This window comes from Cynocephalus volans, chromosome 1 (genome assembly GCF_027409185.1).
Source record: "Cynocephalus volans isolate mCynVol1 chromosome 1, mCynVol1.pri, whole genome shotgun sequence".
Classification (NCBI taxonomy): domain Eukaryota; kingdom Metazoa; phylum Chordata; class Mammalia; order Dermoptera; family Cynocephalidae; genus Cynocephalus; species Cynocephalus volans.
Window position 1 is genome coordinate 20,280,467 of NC_084460.1, and position 22,988 is coordinate 20,303,454.

The following is a 22,988-nucleotide window of genomic DNA, read 5'->3' on the forward strand; positions in this document are numbered from 1 at the left end:
CACGGAGGGTGAAGCCTGGCTTTTCACAAGTGAGGTTTTGGCAGGCAAGGGAGACAGGAAATCCAGAGGAGAATGAGACTGTAAAGCAGTGGCTCCTTCCAGCTCTTGCTACTTCCCCTGCCCGGGGGAGGGGAGGGTCTCCACTCTTGGCATGTGGGACCAGCAAGAGTTCAGGAGTTTGTTCGTCTCTGCTTGATGTATAGGCAAAGCACATGTACGTGTGTGCACTATAAGTGGCACCGAGGTTCCTGAAACTGAGAGAGAGTAAGACGAATTCTCACTGCTCTTGAAAGAAGAAAGGACTGGAGGCAGTTCACCAGAATGACTGCTGGGTCTGAAGCATGGGCCTTTTCTTTCTCCATACTCCCATGGAAATAGTTCATTTACTGTGGGTTAAGATTTGCCTCTTCAGTGCTGTGCCAGGGCAGTTTAAAGAGAAGAAAAGTAATTTTTGGTCATTGGCTAAAATAAGATAAATCATGATACCTACCCTTGCTACAATTTGCCCAGTAACATATTTTCTTAAGCCTGCAGGTGATTTATTAGTGACAGCAGCCAGAATAGATCACACTAGAACAGATCAGACCACTACTATCTTTCCAGATCTTCCCAGAGCTCTCAAGATGAGTGGCCTGCTAGGCTCTATGTGATCAGGACCCTATTTCCTCTCTGCATCTTTGTCTAGGACTCACACCCTCACTCTTTCTTCCCCAGCCATACTGGCTTCCCTACTATTCTTTTAACATTCCAGGCACGCGTGAGCCTCAGAGCCTTAGCAATGGCCGTTCCTTCTGCCTGTAACATTATTTCCCCAAATCAGTGCATGACTAACTTCCTCACTTCCTTTAAGTCTTGACATTAGGTATGTGTTTACATGTCCCTATAGTGGAAAACCACAATAAAAATCAAATGTAGATATAAGGATAGACACAATATGAGCTGGGGGAGATGGGGAGGAACAGGGAAGACAGAGAGAGAGAGAGACAAAGAGAGACAGAGACAGAGAGAGATTTGAGGAGGACTTGGTACATGGCCGAATAGCCTCTAAGTTCTTTGGTTGGGAAAACATTCACATAGAAAAAGTGTGGTAGGACAAAGATATCCAAAAGATATCCATATCCTAATGCCCAAAACCTGTTACCTCACATGGCAAAATTACAAGGGTCCTTAGAAGAGGGAGGCATGAATGTCTGAGTCAGAGAAGGAGATGAGATGATAGAAGCAGAGGTTGGAGTGATGTGGCCAGGAGCCAGGAAAGCAGGTGGTCTTTAGAAGCTGGAAAAAGCAAAGGAATGCATCCTTCCATAGCACCTCCAGAAGGAATGCAGCCCTACTGACACCTTGAGTTTAGTCCAGTGAGACCCATTTTGGACTTCTGACCAAAACTGTAATGTAATGAATTTGTGTCATTTTATGCCTCCACGTTTGTGGTCATTTGTTACAGCAGGAATAACACATACAATGGGCCAACACTGGTTCCCATATTTAAAATTTCAACTTGAGCCTCTGACAGCTCCCATTGCTGTTCTGCTGTACTTTTTCCTTTAATTTGTGTAGTACTTAGTAACATGCTCTGTAATTTACTTATTGATTATGTTTTCCGTGGGCAGGGATATTTAATTGTTTATTATTTATTTAGATCCTAAACACCTAAAACACAGGCATGTAGTAGGTGATCTATAAGTAATTGTTGAACCAATCAATAAAGCTGTACTAGAACTTAAGAGATTTTTCCAATATAACGTAACTAGTCAAAAGTTGAACAAGGATTTGAACTCGAACTTAAAATTCATGTCTTGAACCTTTCTTTAAACTGCCTGGCCACACTGAAGAAAAATTATCAGGGCTGTGTTCTCAATGTGAGTGCTTCCCTAAGCACAGAATTAAGGGCTGGTGGCTCTTGCACTAATCTCACAATCCTCAGGATTATGAATCTCTCTCACATTTCTATTCATATTGTGTTGATTTTGTGTTATTTATTTTATATTATTGTTTGGTTTCCCAACAGAGAGACATGGAGCACTATTTTAAATGTCACATTATCCGTATTTATAATAAATAATACTATATATTACCCAATACTATTATTATTAGTGTTACCATTGGTTATTTAATAATGTTTAACTTCCTTGATGTTGCTTTTATTTTTTTGATGCTAACCTACTACAAGCTAAAACAATTTCTATATTAAATTAAAAGGTATATCCAAAGGCCACTTAAGGCATAAAGAGTACCTTTTAAAGAAGAAATCTTGTCCCTTACCTTGGCGTCATTAAACAGATCATGATTCAGAGAATTAAGCCCTAAGGAATCATGTTATTATTTTGATGTTGCCCCTTTCCTTCCTTACGAAATGGAATACTTTGGTTATCAGAAGCTGCTTTAAGTGTTTTATATATATATATGTCATAATCTGAATAAAAATAGCATTCATGGAGGTTTCTTTTGGAGCCATTGGTAAAACACTCCATCGTGGGTCTCTGTCAAGATATCTGAAAACTTTTTCTTGGCTTCTGGCTTTGAACAAAGTTTTAGAGTAACAACAAGGCTTCATTGTGCACTGAAATTTCTGTAAGGCAACATTCATTCAAGTGTTGATCTGCGTTTCACCGTCCAAGAATAACAACAGTTATTTATATAATTTTATCCATGTTTCTGTTTTTTCCTATCCATTTCACCCTTTCACCCCACCCCTGCAGAAACACTGCAGCTTGTTTGGGATGGGGGAGGGGAGCCATCCAGAGGATATACACATACAGATATTTTTCTCCTGGTCTTGGTATGGGATAGACAGACTGGACTTTTTCTTATTAATAATATTACATAAAAGCTTGGAATTGAATATCACTTGTAAGTAATGCAATCAATCTCCATAATAAGGATATGTTTATTGACCAGAAAGTTAGCTTAATTCAATTCAAGTTAGGGTGACCACAGAAGATGAAGAATCAAAAATAAAATGTACAACCCTAAGTGGTTTGATTTCCCAGGAATTTCAGCTAAAATCTCTACCAAAGCCTGATAATTAGATGAGTATTCATATGACTCTCATGGAGTTGGAATTTTCTAGGATCTTTAGTGGCCATCGGGAGTCTGTGAAACTATAGTACAAGCTATTCAATCCTCATTGAGAAAACTTTGCCAATGGCTTGATTAGCATTATATGTGATATGAATGTTTATGTCCATATGATACATATGCCACCCAAGCCACACAACCAGTTATCTTATCTGAAACACACTAAAATGTACAAAGTATCAAACATAGTTTCATATTAAAAGAAGTCATGATTGTTTTAAAAAATACAGTCGTGTGTCTCTTAACAACAAGGATTATTCTGAAAAATGTGTCCTTAGGTGATTTCATCATTGTGCCAACCTCATGGAACATGGAATGTACTTATACAAACCTAGATGGTTAGTCTACCAAGGGGTGACTACAAATCTAGGCTACACGATAAAGCCTGTTTTTCCTAGGCTACAAACCTGTACAGCATGTTAGTGTACTGAATACTGTAAGCGATTGTAACATAATGGTATTTGTATATCTAAACATGTGTAAACATAGAAAATGTACAGTAAAAATGCGGTATTGTAATCTTATGGGACCACCATCATATAGGTGGTCTGCTGTATACTGAAACATCGTTATGTGGTGCATTCCTGTAATTTAAAAATAGTGTGCTTAGATACTTCTAGGTTTATATAAAAAATTTTATAGTTATGGCTCCAAGATCTTTTCTGTGTTCAGTAGCAGAGCTGGCAGATGGGGAAGAAAGAACTCAGACTAAGCTAAAGATCAATATACAACTGTACTTTTACCCAAAAAGGAGATTGGCTAGCAGGGCAATTTATAATACACAGAAGAGCAAGGTGAATCCAGGTCATTTTCATCATTTAAAATCAGCCTTTCAGGAAATGAAGTTCCCAACTGGATGTGGGGCTGTGGGCAGTTAAGTCCCATGGATGGTGCCATTGTGTATCCAGATGTCCATTCATCTAACTAGTGGTCAGAGTTGCAGACAGGAAAGACTTTGGCCCTGCTTTGGGGAACTGCTTAAATCTAGTCAGGATATTAGGATATTAGGTCCAGAGAAAAGACTTCAGGCATAGGGTGAGCCATCAGCAGACTCAGAGGTGAGTTAGAGAAATACTGGATCAACAAAATTAGATCTAGGGAAAGGCAGCAACTCGGTGGTGATGTGTCTCATTTTGGGTTCCCCTAGAAGCAGACCGTGAACCAGTGGATGAACTGCAAGTAGATCATCTGGAAGGTGAAGGGAATACTGTTAGAAGAGTGGAGAAGTGGGACAGGGAGGGAAATCATCAAACAAAGGCCATGTGATCAATACAGCTATACCGGTGGGCGACCAAAACTTAATCCTGCTGGAAAATTCTGGGAGGTGGGTTGATTTCTTCTCAGAGCTAGTCTACCCTAATCTACCTAGGGGTGAGGAAGTTGGGGTATTTATACTTCCATATCCCTGACACTTTCTGTTTGCTGTGTGGGTGGTGACTCAGGCCCAAGGAACAAGAAAAAGCCACAGGCAAAGAAATGAAAGTGCTGATGATTGGAAAGCTCATGTCCTTGTTAAAAAATTACCTGGAAGATTAGGAACACTTGAGTCAGTAGACAGAGAGCCTCAGAGAGAAGAACTAAGTGCAGAAGGGAAAGGCGAGAGTTGACAACTTGTCTGCTGGGAAACACTGCCCACTTCCTTCCATGCCTACCACTAACATTGCTATCATAGAACCCCAAGAATAGTCTACAGTGGCAACAGATGGAAGATGTTAACATGTTACTGCAGTTCCAACTTCCTTTAGAATTTTCTATGAGGGCATTGGTTGTTTCCTTGAGGTTAGGTGCAGTAGCCAGGATGCAACCAAGACCTAAGCAAAGAGAATGTAATTATGAGCCAAGTCAAGAGACCCAGGTTGGGGCCAAAATGCTGCCATTTACTAGTTTTATACTTGGGGCATATTGTTGTGCACTTTTGCTTTTTTCTATGTAAAATGGGAATTGGAGTATCAATTTTACTTTCTAAAAGTTTTTAAAGAAAAAATTGTTATGATATTGGTATATATAAAAAGCCTTTGTAAATTCAAAGCACCATGCAAATGTTTTTCATTATGATTCATTTGTATTGCTGGCTGAAAATAGTATCAAGTGTATTGTCCATACCCATAAAATGATTATAAAGAAGATGTTTGAATATGGCTAAATATTTCTCCTTAAACTGATTTGTTTGTGTAAATGCAGCCTATATTGTAAAATAAACTTTAGCTGACCAATTAAGAACACTAGATTGTCGGATCTAGTCTAGTGTTCTACGTCAAAGTGTGAAAGATATGCAGGAAACCAACCTATAGATGGTTGAGGAGCAAACAGCCAATTGATTGAAAAAGGGTGACTTCTTTTTTCATTGAATGGATTTTGTAAAGATCTCTAACTTTGGGAAGTTTCTCACTTTATGTATCTCTTTATTTCAGGATGAAAAATTTTGAAACCAGTGCTTTAGCATTCTCTCCTAAGGAAAATTTTGGAGACAACAGTGGACTTGCTACATATGTGGCAAAAGCAATAGACCCATCTATCAGCTGGGAAGATATTCACTGGCTGAGAAGACTGACTTCACTGCCGATTGTTGCAAAGGGCATTCTGAGAGGTTTGTTTCTTTCTCTACTTGAGTGCATACTGATTTTATGATCCTCTTTGGATAAAGTCGAGATATTTTTAAGGGAAAATAACTAATCAGAAAAAAATGAACATGGAAATCAAAAGAAACTTTCCAAGTCTTGATTCTCTCTTTTGATGTTAATGCGTAAATATCTCCTAGTTCTTAGGTAATATTCCCAAACTAGAGCTGGACACTCACAAAGTAGAAAGTTGTCTTTTTCAAAGCATTGGGATACCATTGCCTTATTTTGAGCTGCTACTGCATCATGAAGCCGGGCAAGGTCTTGGTAGAACATCTTGAGTTTATTGCTTTACTTGAAAGCTACAACAGTTGCTCTCAGACCAAAGAGAATCCCCAAGGATGGTATTATGACAGCTAACTCACTTTTAAGTCATTTTTCTCTTTTTCTTTTGTACCCTCCAAGTCCCAATGGCTAGTACTAATTTTTGAGTGTATTGACTCCCACACCACCTCTCTGTAGTGAATGGCTGACTAGGACAGTAAAATACTCAATTATCAAGCTGTGGGTATTAAGGAACTTGACTGCTTCCCCAACATCCACATGTGTTCAAATTCTACAGGGAGGTACCAGTGACTATAACAATTTTGGAGTGTAAATGTGTTCACCCACAAAAATGTTTTCTTGACTTTGAAAACTTTTTTTTTTGTATGGTTATATAGATAACTGCCAAAAACATATATTTTTTAAGCTGCAATGTTTGAGTAAGTGACTCTGAGATGAGAAATTCTATTAACATATCAGAGTCTAACAACAACTTAGAATTTAAACTTTTAGGTAGGTTTTACACGTAGGAGTCATGTGGCCCCTATTTACAAAGCTCATGGCATACTGCCTACTTTGACTGTCTAATCCAATGGATGCAGAAATGAGGCTCATGAAAGTACAGGATGAGCCCAGCACAGCTTTTAAATAATAGAGATATGTTTAAATCCAGATCTATCTTAACCCATGTTTTAAAAATAATATTGTTATACTGTTTCATACTGATAATTGTACTAGTTCAAAAAGTTTATGGAGTGTACTTTTGTGAGTGTATCCTGGGTTACTAAAGAAACTAAAGTTTCTGCCTCTGTCACTCATTCATTCATCACTGATTCACTCAGTCATTCTTTTCATAAACATTTATTATTCTTTCTGTGTGCTAAAATTAAAAAAAATAATAATAATTTGAGATCTTTGGCAAAAAGGAAAGTTTATTCTTGTAGGAGACAGACATATAAACAAGCATTTTGGGTGCAGTAAAATGTTAAATGTGCTGAGATAGATATCTATGCAGTATGAGGATGTGGCTTAAAAGGAAGTGGGGGCAATTATGAGTGAACCAGGAAAGGTTTCACGTTGGAATTAAAGATGATATTTGTGCTTTTCTATGATATCAAATCAATAGACTCTATTTCATGCTGAAATACTGGCAGATTAAAGTGGTTATGGGTAGCAATTTATAAAACACATAAGCCACATTAGAGAATGTAGACTTTAAGGTGCTTGCAAACCACTGAAATATCTTGATCAGGGAAGCAACCTCTTCGGATTAGCATTTGAGAAAAATCATGCTTGTACAATGGTCCTAATGGATAGAGGTGGCAAATTTGTGGTCAGGGAAGACGTTTAAGAACTATTGTTGCCCAGGTAAGAGATGACTGTGGGCTGACATAGAGTAAAGGCAGGGAGGGGACTGATATAGTGTAATTGAATTAGAAGAGTACTATAGTTAGTTACAGAGATGTCCCAGGGGAACTGGCTTGAACACACTAAGAAAGAATAAAATTTTAGTATAGTCCTGTAATTGTCTCAGTTAAATAGAGAGCAAATGTAAGAATGAAGTCATTTCATTTTTATAATCAAATTTTCATTTTAGGATTCCCAATTTATATAATTTTTACAGCCTTGTCTTATAGCATATGATGCAAATCCACTGAACTAGAATCTATAGCATGTGTTATGTTGAAAAATACTTTGGCTTCTAGAACTTCATTCTGTTATCATCTTACCTAAGATCACCACCACCATCACTACCACCTCTCTTTCTTCTTATCCATATGTATCAACTAACTTCTCTCTGTATGTTCTCATAATGTTTTGCACATAATAGAAAGTCCAAATGGTTAAGTAAAATCTTCAGTGAAAACTATATGAGTCTATATAATTAGAGAGAGCTCACAAAGGAAGTAAAAGAGAAATGGGGCATTTGACATTTGAAAGGAAATAATTTATTTATACATATACAGTTTACATTGTCTAGGTTTTTGTAACTATTTGTTTCATGTGTTTAACAAACAAGAATCTTCTCTATGACAACAACTGCTCAATCTGGATATGGAGGGTGGGGTGTTGGGGTCAGTTCTGGGAAATCCAGTCTTCATCATTTCACAGATCTTCATCCAGAAGTCACATAGATTGGCTGAGAGTCACCTATTCTCTTTCATTTTCCTTTTACCAGAAAAGTCCAGATTATGTTTATAGAAACATAAAATCATGGAAAGATCTAGATGAAACATCCCACCCTACTGCCATTTTAATGAATGCAAATTGGAATGCAAGATGTAATCTCTTGCTGTGGTTAAACTCTTCCCTTGGAGAACTACAACACAAGCTCCAAACATGTACTTGAAGCAGGATTTTGTCTTCATTAGAACTCACAGTAACAAACAAATGGCTTTTATGAGTAAAGTTGTAATGCTTTTTAGAGTTTCTTTTTTCTTTTTATTTCTTTTACTTTTTTCTTTTTCTTTTTTTTTTTTTTTAAGCTAGGCTGTGTCCCTTCAATTGTTGGTTTTTGTTTCTGAGAAACTGCTCTCTCTCTCTAATGAGCTCTTTTCATACAGAAGATTACTTCAAAAAGTTCATGGGAAAAAAAGAATTAAAAGATAATACAAATGCTTCTGTAAACTTTTTGAAGTCCCCTCCTGTACTTGTACTTTTGTTCAAGACACTCTGAAAGAATCTTCACTCAATGTTCCTGGATTGTGTTCAAAACTGCTGCCATGTATCTAGGATATAGTTGCTAACCCGTAAATTGATATACAGTCCTGTGTCAAAGCTCCGAGGGCTTGAGAGTCAATCTTGAGTACTTACATTTTGCTTTGGCATTTTAGATTAAATATGGAAATAATATACTTCTAAGACAGCAAACCATGCTATTGCCTATTGACTGTTTCTCAAACAATCAGTGTATTTACTGACAAATTAACATACATGGAGTGCCACACTAGTAAACTCTTAAGGATTAATGAAAGTATCAAAGATTCAAGAACATTTTGCTAACTCGATATTTTGGGCACAGTGGCACCCACCATGACTGGGGAGGTCCAAGCAGGGAGAAGCCCTGAGCAGCCCTCCCACTGCCTGTACAGAAGACAGGACCCAGCTTGCCCACCACAACTGGGGATACCCAGGTGGGAAAAGTCCTGGGCAGCCTCCCCTGACCTTCACAGAAAGCAAGAGTGATTGCTGCTGTGACAGGGAGGCCCCCCACAGCTTCCAAAGAGGTGGCCCACAAAAGCTACCACCACAGCTTCTACCATTGCAAGGATGGCTTACTGCCATAGCAGCAGCCACAACCACTGTGCAGGTGGCTCTCTACATATATGACTGCATTGATGCAAGGAGAGTCATTAGAGGAGTCTGGAAATGAGGAGGAAGTCTTCCTCTTCAAAATCTACTACAGAGTAATAGACGAAGCAAGCTTATCTATGAGATGACCAGAAATCAAGGTAGAGATACCAGAAATATGAAAAATCAAGAAAATGTGACACTGCCAAAGGAATATAGTAATTCTCAAATACCAGACCTTACAGAACAGGAAACTCTTGAAATGACTGAAAAGGAATTCTGAGTAACAATCTTAGGGAAACTCAATGAAGTAAGAGAATACTCAATTAGACAAAAATATGAAATGAGAAAAAATATCCAGGATATGAAGGAGGAAATTTACAAAGAGATCAATAATAATGTAGCAGAACTCCTGGAACCAAAGGATTCAATCGATGAAATAAAAAAAGCAACTGAGAGCATAAGCAGCAGATTAGAGTAAGCAGAAGAAAGAATTTCTGATTGCAAAGTCAGTCTTTACAAAATAACCAAAAAAAGGGAAAAGAATTTTAAAATATTAAGAAAGTCTGAGAGAGCCAGCAGACAACTTTAATTCACGATCATCTGAATCATGGGTGTTCCTGAAGGGGAGGAGAAAAGTAAAGGTATTGAAAATATTTTCAAAGAAATAATAGCAGAAAACATCCCAGGTGTCAGGAAAGACACCCAATTATAAGAGGCTCAAAGATCCCCAAATTGATTCAATAAAAAAAAAAAAATCCTCTCCAAGACATATTAAAGTCAAAATGGCAAAGCTCAAAGACAAAAAGAGAATCCTAAAAGCAGCAAGAGGAAAGCATCAAGTCACTAGTAAGGGAGTCCCTGTCAGACTAAGCAGACTTCTCAACAGAAACCCTACAGGTGAGAAGAAAATGGAACGACATGTTCAAAATTCTAAAAGAAAAAATTGCCAGCAAAGAGTACTATAACCAGCAAAGCTATCCTTCAAAATAACGGAGAAATAGTGTATTTCCCAAATGAATAGAAACTGTGGGAGTTCACCACCACATGATTAGTTCTACCAGAAATTCTCAAGGGGCTCCTGCATCTGGAATCTGAAAAACAATAATCACTACCCAAATACACAAGAAGGAGCAAAACCTACTAGTAAAACACAAATGCAAATGAGAAAGAAAGAAAAAAAAATCTAAATCTTACCACCTCAAAAAAACCAAAAAACAAAAACCACCAAAAAATAAAAATTGAAGATGAATAATAAAAGAGGAAGAAAGGAACAAAAGATATTAAAATATCTAAACAAAAAGTGATAAAATAGCAGAAGCAAGGCAATACCTCTCAATAACAACCCTAAATATAAATGGATTAAACTCTCCACTCAAAAGACACAGACTGACTGATTGTATTAAAAAGCCAGACCCACCTATCAGCTGTCTTCAACAGACTCACTTCACCTGTAAAAATTCACACAGACTTATAGTAAAGGGATTTAAAAAGATAGATCACACAAATGGAAACCAAAAACTTGAAGGAATAGCTATTATTATATAAGATAAATTAGATTTGAACCTATTTATCTGTTTAAAAATAGATGAGTCAAAGAAGGCCACTATATAATGATAAATGGATCTATTTAGCAAAAAAACATAAGAATCATAAATATATCTGCACCCAACATTGGAGCCACCAGAAATATAAAACAAACACTATTAGACCTAAAGAAAGAGATAGACCCTAATACAATGATAGTGGGGGACCTGAACACCACTCTGTCAGCACTGGACAGATCATCCAGGCAACAAATCAACAGAGAAACAGGAATTAAGCTACAATTTAGACCAATTGGATCTGACAGATATCTACAGAACATTTCATACAGCAGCTAGAAAACATACATTTGTCTCTACAGCATATAGAACATTCTACAGGATAGACCACATGTTAGGTTACAAATCAAGTCTCAACGAATTTAAATCAAAATCACCAAGAGCATCTTTTCAGACAACAGTGGATTAGAACTAGAAATTAATAACAAGTGAAATTCAGGACAGTGTACAAATACATGGAAATTAAAGAACAGGCTCCTAAATGACCTATGGGTCCAAGAAGCAATTAAATAGGAAATCAAAAAATTTCTTGAAGCCAGTGAAAATAAAGACAAATCATACCAAAATCTCTGGGATGCTGCAAAAGCAGTAATAAGAGGGATGTTTATTGCAGTTAACACTTACATCAAAAATACAGAAAGATTTCAAATAAACAACCAAATGCTACACCTAAAAGAACTAGAAAAACAAGAACAATCCAATCTCAAAGTTAGTTGATGGAAAGAAATAATTAAGATCAGAACACAAGTAAATGATATAGAGATCCAAAAAAATGATACAAAAGATCAATGAAACAAAAAGTTGTTTTCTTGAAAAGATAAACAAAATAGACAAATTATTAGCTAGGTTAAAAAATAATAAGTGAGAAGACACAAAAAAATAAAATCTGAAATGAAAAAGGAGACATGACAACTGATACCACAGAAATACAAAGAAGCATTAGAGACTATTACAAACAACTATACAACAACAAATTTGAAAACCTGGAGGAAATGGATGAATTTCTGGACACATACAAACTACCATGACTGAACCAAGAAGAAATTGAAAGCGTGAACATACCAATACAAGCAATGAGACTGAATCAGTAATCAGTAGTCTCCTAACAAAGAAAAACAGAGGACGAGATGGCTTCACTGCTGAATTCTACCAAACCTTTAAAGAGGAATTAATATCAATTCTCTTCAAACTATTCCAAAAAACTGAAACAGAGGCCATTCTTCCAACCTCACTCTCTGAGGCCGGCATGACCTTGATACCAAAACCAGAAAAACGATACAACAACAACAAAAAGAGAACTATAGGCTAATATCTCTGATGAACATAGACATGAAAATCCTCAACAAAATTCTAGCAATCAGAATACACATTAAAAGATCTATACACCATGATCAAGCAGTATTCATCCCAGGGAGACATGGATGATTCAACAAATGCAAGGCAATAAATGTGATATAACACATCAACAAAATCAAGGGCAAAAACCATACAATTATCTCAACAGATGCAGAAAATGCATTCAACAAAATTCAACAATTCTTCATGATAAAGCCTCTCAGCAAATTAGGTATAAAAGGAAAGTATCTCAACACAATAAAAGCTATATATGACATACCCACTGCCAATGTCAACCTGAATGGGGAAAAGCAAAAAGCTTTCCCCTTAAGAAGAGGAATAAGACAAGGATGCCCACTATCACCACTCCTATTTAACATAGTGTTAGACATAGTAGTTGTAGCGCTCAGGCAAGAGAAGGAAATAAAGAGCATCCAGATTGGAAAAGGCAAAGTCAAACTGTCCCTGTTTGAAGATGACGTGATCCTATATATAGAAAAATCTAAAGACTCTACCAAAAAACTCTTAGAACTACATAACAATTTCAGTAATGTTGCTAGATACAAAATCAACACCTGAAACTCAGTAGCATTTTTACTCTCCAATAATGAACTAGCAGAAAAAGAAATCAAGAAAGTAAGCCCATTTACAATAGTCATCGAAAAACTAAAATACCTAGGAATCAATTTCACCAAGGATGTGAAAGATCGCTACAAAGAGAACAACAAATCACTACTGAAAGAAATTAAAGAAGACACAAAAAGGTGAAAAGATATCCCATGCTCTTGAACTGGAAGAATCAACATTGTGAAAATATCCATACTGTCCAAAGCAATCTACAGGTTCAGTGCAATCCCCATCAAAATGCCAATAACATACTTCACAGAAATAGATATAACAACCCTAAAATTCATATGGGACGACAAAAGACCCCAAATAGCCAAAGAAATTATGAGCAAAATAATAAATAAATAAATAAACAAATCAATAAAGCTGGAAGCATAACACTACCTGACAAATGCTCAGCATCACTAATCATCAGAGAAATTTAAATTAAAACATCTTTGAGATATCATCTCTCATGAGTTATACTGGCTATAATCAAAAAGACTGAGAATAAAAAATGCTGGTGAGGATGTGGGAAATGGGGAATTCTTCTACCCTGTTGGTGGGACTGTAAATTAGTACAGCCACTATGGAAAACAGTATGGAGGTTCCTCAAACAACTACAGATAGAACTGCCATGTGATCCAGAAAGACCACTTCTGGGTACATACCCAAAGGAATGGAAATCATCATGTTGAATGGATTCCTGCATTTCCACGTTCCTCACAGCTTTATTTTCAGTAGCCAAGATATGGAGCCAACCTAAATGTCCATCTATGTATGACTGGATAAGGAAATTTTGGTATATATACAGAATGGAATACGACTCAGCCATTAAAAAGAATGAAATTGTGACATTTGCAGCAACATGGATGAGCTTGGGGAAAACTATTTTAAGTGGAATAAGCCAGATACCGAGGGAAAAATACTGCTGGTCCTCACTGAGAATTGGGAGCTAAGAGAGAAAGAAGTAAGGAAAGAAATACCATAGTGGTACGTTGGACTTACAGAGGGAGAGAACAGACCTAGGGTTGCCAGGAGTTGGGGGGGTGGTGAAGGGGGTTGAGAGAAGGTTGGGGGAGAGAGGGTAAGGGGTTTGGGGTAAGGTTGGGTGGGGGACATGGGGAACAATTGCAATTTGAGGTGGTGGGCATGCTGATAGCACTGATCTTATCACCACATCTTGGGCACAGGTATGCTGATGGTCAGTTCTGTGCTCTATGAATATGTATAATTAGTTAAAAAAAAAAAGAAATTGAACTCATAGAAGTAGAGAGTAGAATGATTATTGCTAGAGGCTCTGGGACGGGGATTAGGGATGGGTGGAGAAAAGAAAATAAACAAAAAAGAACAAAAACAAACATTTTGACTCTCTCATTAAGGCAAAATTGCTCTTCTCTCTGGGTTCAAATAAAATGTGAATTTGTAGGCAAGGTTTCATATACATCTAATGAAAAGGGCTTACATCTGGTCGTAAATTATTCTTATTGTCTTTTCTTCTCTAGAAACTCATGATCGAATTCTCTGCACAAACCATTTTGCCATTTCTGCCTGTATTCCCAGTACTGCTTGGAGAACATGGAAACCCACTTGAAATGATGAAAGATAATGAACAGTTACTTAAGTAACATTTACTTGAAATGAAACTCCCTTTACAATTGTGATCCTGACTAGGAATGAAACTTTCTTGTTATAAACAAAATTCAAATAGATTTTGCAAAAGTATCCAGCCAACAAATCTTCCTCCACCAACTCATCTCAGTTTATATTCCATGTACCATCAGATGAAAATAATAGTAATAGTTCATATTTATCTAAGCGCTCAACATGTGTCAGGCACTTTCTAAACACTCATTCAACTCATTTAGTCCACAAGCCAGTCTTATGTGGATTCCTGTCCTCATTTTATGGTTTAGGACAATGATGCACCATGAGTTAAGTAACTTGCCACTTACATAGCAAGCGAGTAGCAGATGTGGGACTTAAATCCAGGTGGTCTGACCACTTAGCCTACACAGTTAATCACTTCTTCATACTGTAGAGGATCTGTTTATTGACAATATTTGATTTCTCAAAACACAGGCTGTAGCTACATGGAGGTGGACATCTGAATATAAATTGTGGAACTGCACACATGCTCGATTACAGGGGTCATAAAACACCATAGTTCACATACTTTAATTTTATTTTTGTTTTTTACATTTGACTTGATATCTGGTATTACATACACAACTAGATAACCAGAGCAAGCCATTCCAATTCAGAATAGAATTTCACATTGTTTTTTAAAGTTATTAATGGCTATATCCAGACTTTTAAAAAATACCACACTGTGTCTCTTTATTGGGATAGGTAAGCTCATGTAAACATTAAAACTGAGATGTCCAATATGGCAGCCACTAGCCACTTGTGGCTAGTTCAGTTAATTAAATTTAAATAAAAATAAAATTCCAGTTTCTGAGTCACATTACCACATTTCAGTTACTCAGTGGCTACTGTGGTTAGCGGCTGTTGTACAGAACTGCACAGATCTACAACAACCCCATCATCATAGAACATTCTATTGGACAGAAGTACATTAAGTCCATATCTTTAGAAAACCATTTTCCAAGTATGTTTGAAATAATAGTGCATCAGGTTTCTGGTTCAAAATGATGAACTGAATACACATGTACCCTCTTATTAAACCCAAGCCCCCACTGAAATTAAAATACAGAAATCCAAAGGTATACAGTCCAATGGAAGCAAAGGAAAGGAAGATGAGGAACACAAACTGCTGACACATTTCAAGAAATTTATGAAAGAATCAAGATGTAGGGGAGCATGTTGATAGGAGGAAAATGCAAAGAAAACCATACCTCAGAATATTCTCTCAGGGAACGCTAGAGGAGACGGGGGAAACTATGCAATGGAGTGCCTGAGAAGCTTTACGTATATACTCTGCAAAACACAGTCTGTGACAGAGGTGGGGAAGTAGAGCCTGAAAGCAAGGGGTTTGACTGGAGATCTGTTTGTGGAGCTATTGTACCAGCCAGCAGTCTGCCTAACACAAGCCACCACCTCTTGTGCAACAATGGGCAACTTGGCATTCACCTCTCAATAGGTAGTATGATCCTTTCTAAAGAAATGAATGGGTGTCTAGGACCTCATAGGGGTAGGTGGCATTTACAATATGACATGATAGTGTCCTCATTCTGACATTTGAGGAACTTACAGTCTAGTAGCCTCTTAGTTGACATTTCTTGCTTTTCCTCCCACCGAGCTCCAAGAAAGAATTTCCACTCCAGGCAAAGACTTGCCAGGAATGAAATTGATTTATAAAACAGCCCAGGAATCCTATAGCAGCTTCTCAATCTTTCTTCCTTAAGTATAAATGGAAAATTTAGCAGCATAAGGCATATCAGAAACACCAAAACATAAAAGACCAAGATAAGTCTATAGAAAAGCTAATCTCAGAGTAAAGAGATAAACCAAGAAAAATAACTTAAAAAATGCAAATGATATATTCAGAGAAGTTGAAAATATATTACACCAAGATAGGAAGAGTCAGCCATGAAAAGAAAATCAGAGTATAAAAAAGAGTTCCTAATGATTAAAAACATGACTACTAATATTTTTTTTAAAGGGGAAAATTAGAGTATAAAAAAGCTCTCAAAGACTAAAAACATGATTTATGAAATTGAAACGATGTGATAGAATTGTTGAACAATAAAGTCAACGGTACTTCTCAAAATGTACAACAACAACGACCATGAGGTAAAAAGAAAGAAAATGTGATTAAATAAATGAGAGATGGAAGACCACTTAAAAATCCCTAATATCCAACTGATAGGGGTCTCAGATAGAAAAAATGAAAGGAAGAGGCAGGAAAGAAGTGATTAAAGGCAGAACATTTCTGGCACACAAGTCATTAGACTGAGAAAACAAATCACAGCTTATCACACTGCTTATGAAATTTCAGAAAGATAATGTGTATAAGGAGAGAAAATAAAAAACAGCTTACTTATATAGGAATGTGGGTCACACTGTCATCAGCCTTCATGTCAGCAATGAGTACTAGAAGACAATGAAGTAATGTCTTAAGGTTCTGAGGAAAATGAATTTTCAACCTAGAGTGTTACACCCAATATAATTATCATCCAGACACAGAGAAGTTGGTCAAGTGCTCTATAAATTTATCTCTCATGGATCCCTTGTTTAGGAATTTACAAAGGAATGTACTACAAACACATGAGAACATAAACCAAATGAGAGCATCCATCAGACTACAAGATATCCAACTCAGAAAGAATAGGAGTAATCCTGCAGGGCAGAGGTAGATAGTAGGGCCTGGAGTAATCACAGCACAATAAAGCAGGACAGTAGGGCTCCGGGGGGCTGTCTCCAGGGGTAAAATAAGGTCACTTAAATAGGTTAGAATAATTGACAGGTTTGAAGAACTTAAGGACATTCTAAAGTCTAAAAGAGAGAAAAGAAAGGCAACTAGAAATCCAGAAAAAGAAAGCTGTGTAATAAAACATGCATGGTCCAAATATGAAGCAGCAATAAAATGTAAAGTATTAAGCAATTAATGGGGTGGGAAAAACCTCATCTTTTAACCTTAAGGCTAAGGCCTTTTCCCCATGAGTGGTTCAGAAGTTGCCAGTGAGATCTCACAAGATGTAATGCATGCTTAGATTAAACAGTTGAAAACAGTTTCATAGAAACATTAGATTTTATATTTAGTATAAAATAAATATAGAATATCAACCATATCTGGAGTATACAACCAAATGCATAACACAACTCGGGCTTACAAGTGGATAGAGATCATATAAAGTAGTTGGCAAATGCTAGCAATTTGTATGTTAGATGACCTTTTATACTATTTCATCACATTTTAGAGTTTGTCATAACATTCCTTAAAGGTATATTCAATAATAATAATAATAATAATAATAATAATAATAATAATAATAATAATAATGGTTTGTCTAAGTTAGCTCAAGCTGTGGTAACAAAATACCATAGACTGAGTGGCTAAAACAACAGAAATTTATTTTCTCACGATTCCGGAGGCTGGGAGTCTAGGCTCATCGCACCAGCATGGATGCATTAATGGTTTCTGCCTTCCCTCTGTGTGCACACATGACCTCTTCTTTGTGCAAGCCCGGGATAAGTGGAGGGAGAGAGAGCAAGCTCTGTGGTGTCTCTTCTTATTAGGGCACGAATCCTATCATGAGGGCTCCACCCTCATGAACTCATCTAATTTTAATTACTTTTCAAAGAGCCCATCTGCAAATCCCACCACATTGGGAGTTAGGGATTCAACATGTGAATTTTGGAAAGACACAGACATTCAATCCATAACATGTATGTTTAACATTTTCATATACCTATAATTTTATAAGAAAAATATTGCTGTCATCATTTTAAGAAATGAGAATATTTCAAAACTAGTATGCTGTGAGACACAGTCTGGAAATGGTGTTTTAGCATAATTTTTAAAACAATCGGAATTAGATTCCCCAATGTATTTTTAAAGTTATTTTTAGTCAAGTCTGCCCTTAATTTATATTGCTGAATTTATAGATATATACAGTGTTCTGTCTATATCCATATGCTTAAGTCACCATAGTTTGATTTTCACTACAATCTTGAACCAGTTGGCTTAACTTAGAACTGCATTTGAGTGTTAAAGTTGAGAACCAGTGTTATTTTTACTGCAAGCATGCTGAAAATAATAGTTTAAAATATAAAATATTTTTTTAGAAGTTAAAAGTTGGTTTAAGAGAACATTAATATATTTTTAAACTGAATTTTTAGAAATCAATGTATTTTGAAGCATGGTAAGAGATTTAGCATACAATTTTAACATTCCTTTTTTTGATATATTTTGATAGGCAAAATGTTTAATATAACTTAAAACAATATAACTTAAAGTAGCGACTAAAGTTATAAAAACGTTGCGCTGAAGAATATTTCAGAAATAGATTTGTTCATTGCCTGTTACACTGAAAGTGCTTGTCACTTATATATTCTTTTATGCTATATAAGTTTTAGAGAAATAATTCTGCTAAGTGAAAATTTAGTGTGATGTTATTAATTAAAATGTACCTAGCAGGAAAATATCCCTGTAAAGATAAATACAATATAACTGTCAATTTACTATCGATTGATAATTTTATTCCATAATTAGATTGTTATAAGTGCTAAATTTTGGGGCCAAGAAAATTACCATTAATATTCTAGATCTAACCCTTAGGTATATTTTTATGCTAAGAGTATTGAGCAAGGTGTATGTGTATGGGGGGTGGGTGGGTAGATTCTCTTTGACTGGGATGCTGAGGCCTCTAAGCCTCATGTTTTGTTGTGGTTTCCATATGATGGTTGTGTTGTTCTTTCCAGGTGATGATGCAAAGGAAGCAGTTAAACATGGTTTGGATGGGATCCTGGTGTCCAATCATGGGGCTCGACAACTCGATGGGGTGCCAGCCACTGTGAGTTTCAGTGACTGTCGGGATTTCTCTTTGAAGTTCCCATTTCCATCACAGCTTTGACTGTCTCTATGTATACCTCTTTTGTATGTATATTTTATGTGACTATTCAAGGTGAAATATGTGTGAATATGTGAGATCTCAGATTTTAAGTTTAGTGGCTCATAACTACCTAAATTAGCTGATACATTTATTTTTAATTAGCACAATACATTAATCTGTAAACTTATGAAAGTCCATGTTAAATAATAACACATTTGCAGGTAGGGATTATTCTTGTATTCATTGATACATATTGGTGAATAGATATAATGTAAACTGGAGTATGAAAAAAAAATTATGTGATGAGAGTCCAAAGAAGATGAGCTAGTGGACAATTGTGGGGTTACAAAGGCTTCAGTGAAGTTTTTGAGATCATCAGTACAATTGTGACAAGAACTCAGCAGCAGGGACAGATTGGAATTTCCCGTGGAGGTGGGGATTAAAAAGCTGCAGAGTAGGATGGGAGTGGGAAAAAAAGAAAGAGGTCCTATGGCTCAGGCGAGGGGAAGTTGGCTGCAAGTAGGCTACTCTGGTTGAGTTGTGAACTGCTTTGGGCTGCACATTCTTTAAAGTTCACCCAGGGAACTTCATACCCAAGCTGCACTCCAGATCAATTCATCAGAATCTCTGGGGATAAGGTGGCACAGGCACCAGTATTTTTCAAAGCTACCGAGGTGATTCCAGCATGTATCTATGGTCTATATACACTGTGTACACTGTCACAGGCAAATCAGAATCTAAAATCTAGATGCAAAAAGTAAGCTAAACTTGCCTGAAAGATGAGGGGCTGAATTAAAACTGTAACCGAGAGCAATTAGCCCCAGGGGGGCTCAAAGCTGAGGAAACCAACAGAGACTCTGGGGCAGATTCTAAGATCAAGGATTGGGAGATCAGAAATGGATCAAAAGTCATGGAGACAGACACATATCCTGGGATGCACTGCATAGATTCATGATCCAGACTGGGGTTCAGGAGCTGTGTGTGGGGGTTAAAAGTTGGTTTCCTTACATGCTGTCCACTTGAGGGGACTTGGCCAAGGTTCTTGCAGACAAAGCAGTGATGTTGCTGCTGCCTTTTACCTCTGCTTTGTCTGCATGCAAACCCAGATTTTTACAGTTGTGAGCCTAAAGGTGGAACAGGAAGAAGTGAGATGTGCTTGGGGAATACCAAAGTAATCCATCTTGTTTGCAGTGCCTGGTAAGAGTGGGGGAGTCCTGGGAAATACACCTGTCTGGGTAGGTAAAGGAAGAGGTTCTTGAATACTATGAGTCATTAGATGTGCAGCAAAAGAGGTTTGGTTTCGTAGCAATGAGTTCCAAATTGGATTTTGGCCTGACAAGAGGCAGGAAGACCAATTACATGTCCTTGACAATTACCATAGTCAAGGAAAAAGAGGAGGGATGAATTGCTGAGAAGAGGGAATCAATTTCTGCTCTAAACCTTGGTTTCTCATCTTTTAAAGTTTAAATATCAGATCATTTCTTCTGTGTCTTTAAAATGTAACATTTGATAATTTGATTTATCATAGGCAAAGTAAATTGATATCATATAACAAAACTTAAAAAAAAACTTATTCACTAAATACTGTGGAAGAACTTTCCAGATCATGACTTCTCTCTGAAATGGATCATCATGTATATTTCCCTTCCTTTATCAGAACTGTACAGTCATTGTTATATAGATGGCTGTAACTGGGATGACCAGTTGAATTTATTCAAACAACTGGAAGTCAAGTAGAACAAATCATTTAGCCAATTAGTAGTAGATTATCGTTTCACTGAATGGGCAGGCTGATTTAGCTAAATCTGTAGTGCACTTGTGTGGGTCTTATGGCAGAGTAAATGACGGCAGGGGAATACTGGGTGTGCCTATCACACTCACAGTTTTTCCTAAAGCACTAATGGTAGGAACCAACCAAGTCTTTGTACACTGTAGGATTGTACAGTCAAGAATTTAAAATCATATAACTGGAACTTGTCAACTTGTCAGCCCTTTTCAGCTCAAGCTTTACTCCTAGAGACGCATCTTAGTAGGTGAGATTAAATGTTGCCTGCAGGTAAATAGAGGTGAAGAGGGGAGCCCTCCTCTGAGCAGGGTGGAGAAATTGGTCACTACTCTGGGCTCTTTCTCAGATTTATGCCTCACTTGTGGATGAAGACATAGACTTAGTGTGCAGACCAAATTAAGTTTGTTTTCTGAAAATAAAATATAAATCTACTGAAATCAAATCTAAATAGATTTTAGGGGAAAAATATCTAAATGGTGTGGTTTATTTCCCTTTGGCTGAGGGGATATGGAAACTTACCTAAAAGGGCTTTTTGAGTTGCGGTCTCTGAGACTGTTTAAGAAAAACAATAACCCTCCCCTTTGCACACTGTGTGCATGAGAGGAGATACCTCACACTTTAGAGCAAATTGAAGGCCCATGATGATGAGAGAAATGTGAAGAAGGATTTGGTTTATGGGGAAAGGTGTTTTCTCTCAGTGTGTGGGCTTTGAGGTGAAAGGCCACAGGCTTGAAGGAGGCTGTGGTGTAGAGTGTCTCAGTAGATGCACAGAAGGACTTGCTGTCCTGCAGATTCTATGACATCATTAGTCAGAGCTACGGAGGCAACATGATGTCATAGGAAGAGCACTGAAACGGGAGTCCTGGGTTTGAATCCTTATCTTGGCTCTCTTAAGAGCTGAGTTAGGTGAGCAAGTCAGACTTTTAAGCTTGAGCCTCTTCATAGTGTTGTCTTGGCAGCAAAAAGTAAGTGGCTGGACTCTATGATGACTACATTTCTATAAATCCACAGGGTTTCCTTTATGGAGAAAAACTTTTCACTGAGTATCCTAGAACAGGAATTTAACTTCAGTTCACCTTAATACATTGCTTCTGAGATCTTCTGCCAGACCTCTCCTATAGCCAAAAGGAGTGAAAAGTAAGATCTTGTCAAGATCCTACCTTCATGGTAATAATGTCACCCAGATTGGCCTTGAAGTAATCAGAGAATAATATGATAGAATTTCTAAAATCCATAGCACTAGAGCTTCTCAAACTGGGATCTAAAGACAGATTCTCTAGAGTGCTTGAATACTAGGAACATTTTTTTTTTCAAGTTTGCATTTTTGTTTTGATGCTAACTAGACCCAAACTACCTTAAGCTTAAAAATATGATGTTCTTTTCCAGTGAAAATTCTCAACTGAAGAGTATTTTTACAGCATAAGTATTTAGGTTGTTAAGTCAGTGTTTCCCAGATTGAGTCCTTGGGCATGTTCTGTGAGATCTAAGGGACTTTTTTCTTTTAAAAAAAAGTCCATGAAATTCCATCTTTGACAAACACTGGATGTATCAGTTGGCTTTTGCTGCATAACAACCACTCTGAAACTTACTGGCTAAAAAGCAGTAGCCATTTATTCATTTTACAGTTTTACGGGATGAAAATTTTGGGTGAATCTTCTGGTGGGCTTTTCTGGTTTGGGCTGGGCTCACTGATATGTGCCTTCAGTCAGCCGCTGGGTCTGCTAGGCCAGGCTGGTGTAGAATGAGCTCAGCAGGGACAGCTCTGCATTGTCTCACACCTTCCAGCATGCCAGCTGGGATAGTTCTCATGAGACAGTAGAGAGTAAGTGGGAGCATGCCAGGCTTCCTGGGATCCAGGCTTAGAACTGGCACACTGTCACTTCTACAT

The 22,988-nt window shown here is 37.1% G+C and overlaps 1 protein-coding gene across 1 annotated transcript in view; it reads left to right on the top strand.

Annotated features, from left to right (window-relative positions):
* Positions 1 to 22,988, top strand: part of HAO1 (hydroxyacid oxidase 1) — a 52,238-nt gene that overhangs the window by 24,084 nt on the left and 5,166 nt on the right. The window contains exons 4-5 of the mRNA XM_063078587.1: positions 5,490 to 5,665; positions 19,184 to 19,275. Coding sequence (XP_062934657.1) covers positions 5,490 to 5,665; positions 19,184 to 19,275 — 268 coding nt within the window. The remainder of the gene's footprint in view (positions 1 to 5,489; positions 5,666 to 19,183; positions 19,276 to 22,988) is intronic.